Source organism: Aplysia californica, unplaced genomic scaffold (genome assembly GCF_000002075.1).
Source record: "Aplysia californica isolate F4 #8 unplaced genomic scaffold, AplCal3.0 scaffold00693, whole genome shotgun sequence".
NCBI classification, from domain to species: domain Eukaryota; kingdom Metazoa; phylum Mollusca; class Gastropoda; order Aplysiida; family Aplysiidae; genus Aplysia; species Aplysia californica.
In genome coordinates this window covers 255,699-257,105 of record NW_004797963.1, presented here as the reverse complement: position 1 = coordinate 257,105, position 1,407 = coordinate 255,699, and the positions used below count along the sequence as shown (strand labels likewise).

Sequence of the window (1,407 nt, the reverse complement as noted above, 5' to 3'; positions counted from 1 at the left end):
ACAGAACACACTTGGACTACACACAACACAGAACACACTTGGACTACACACAACACACGAAATGGACTACACAGAACACGCCTGGACTACACACTACACAGAACACACATGGGCTACACACAACACACTTGGACTACACATAGACTACACACAACACACTTGGACTGCACACTACACACAACACACATGGACTACACACAACACACTTGGACTACACACAACACACTTGGACTACACCCAACACACTTGGACTACACATGCAGGAGCTGACATACCGACGTCCAAGTCTGTTGCACCGTTGTGTGGGCGATGTGTGGGTGTCTGGAGGAGGTCTAGAAGTGTTGCTGGCGTTGTCGGAGTCACGGGTATCGTTGTGCTTCGGGCAAGAACTGGCAAAACGACACCGAAACCCTCAATCAGTTTTTCCCCCCCACAATGCTGTGCTTTCCAGCCTGGGTTATAGACCTATCACCCGCTAGTAGGTGATTTTGAAATTTTGGTGCGCGGTGGGTTCACCCGAGTAGTTACGGCTAGTTAGTATCTCATGCACTGCTAGTTAAAACGTCATCTAGATCTAGGTGGATTCTAGGAACATGTCAGCCTCTTGGCGGTCGCAGAAATGGACACCGGCTAAGAATAGATTAACAAGCTCTGTCTTTTTGAAAGAAAATCAATAGTTTTGAGAAATTTGACATTAAAACATTTGAGTTTCACATGTAAAGCCTTTTCTAAAGCAATTCTTTGAATGTCTTGATAACGACTCCAAATAATTATGATAGAACAGACAGAATATTTGGTTTCTGACCTCATGATCTTAGTAACTCAAAACGGCTAGACATATCAGATGGATCTTTGTTATTCAAAGGTTGTGAAGTAGCTGATGAGAGACGTTTATAACGACTTCACAAATTCGCCAGCGTCATTGCACAAACGCATGCATATTTTTTGTGGAAGTTTTAAGAAATGTAAAGAAAATGGTCCTCTCAAATCAGAACTTTGACTTGGGCACTCGTTATTTTTCTGTCAAAAACTAAGACGAACATTATATGTTGTAGTATCATTATGTCCCTTGATGATTTTCCTTGAAACACGGCTTATTTGACGAACCCCGGATGATTCTGACGATTGAGAAATGCCGCTGATGAAATAATATGTCTATTGAGCACACATGTGAAACCTACAGAGGAACCTACCCTGACACACGCAGGTCAGAAGGTCATCGGTCAAGGTGGTGACCTCAGCGAAGGTCAAGGCTCGGAATACCCTGTCCCCGGCGATGGCAGACAGCTCGTGCGGGTCTGTGAGGTAACCCACGCTGACCACTAGAGTGACCACTCCGGCCTGTTGTAGCAGGTGGGACTCTTGGACCAGCATGTCGTGGTCACTGGACGGTGGGCGGGGGGGGTG

At 45.6% G+C, this 1,407-nt stretch overlaps 1 protein-coding gene across 1 annotated transcript in view; it reads right to left on the bottom strand.

The window, feature by feature from the left end:
* Positions 1 to 1,374, bottom strand: part of LOC101850844 (mucin-5AC-like) — an 8,369-nt gene extending 6,995 nt beyond the window's left edge. The window contains exon 1 of the mRNA XM_005108492.1: positions 1,194 to 1,374. Within this exon, the coding sequence (XP_005108549.1) occupies positions 1,194 to 1,374 (181 nt within the window). The remainder of the gene's footprint in view (positions 1 to 1,193) is intronic.
* Between the last annotated feature and the right edge of the window lie 33 nt (positions 1,375 to 1,407).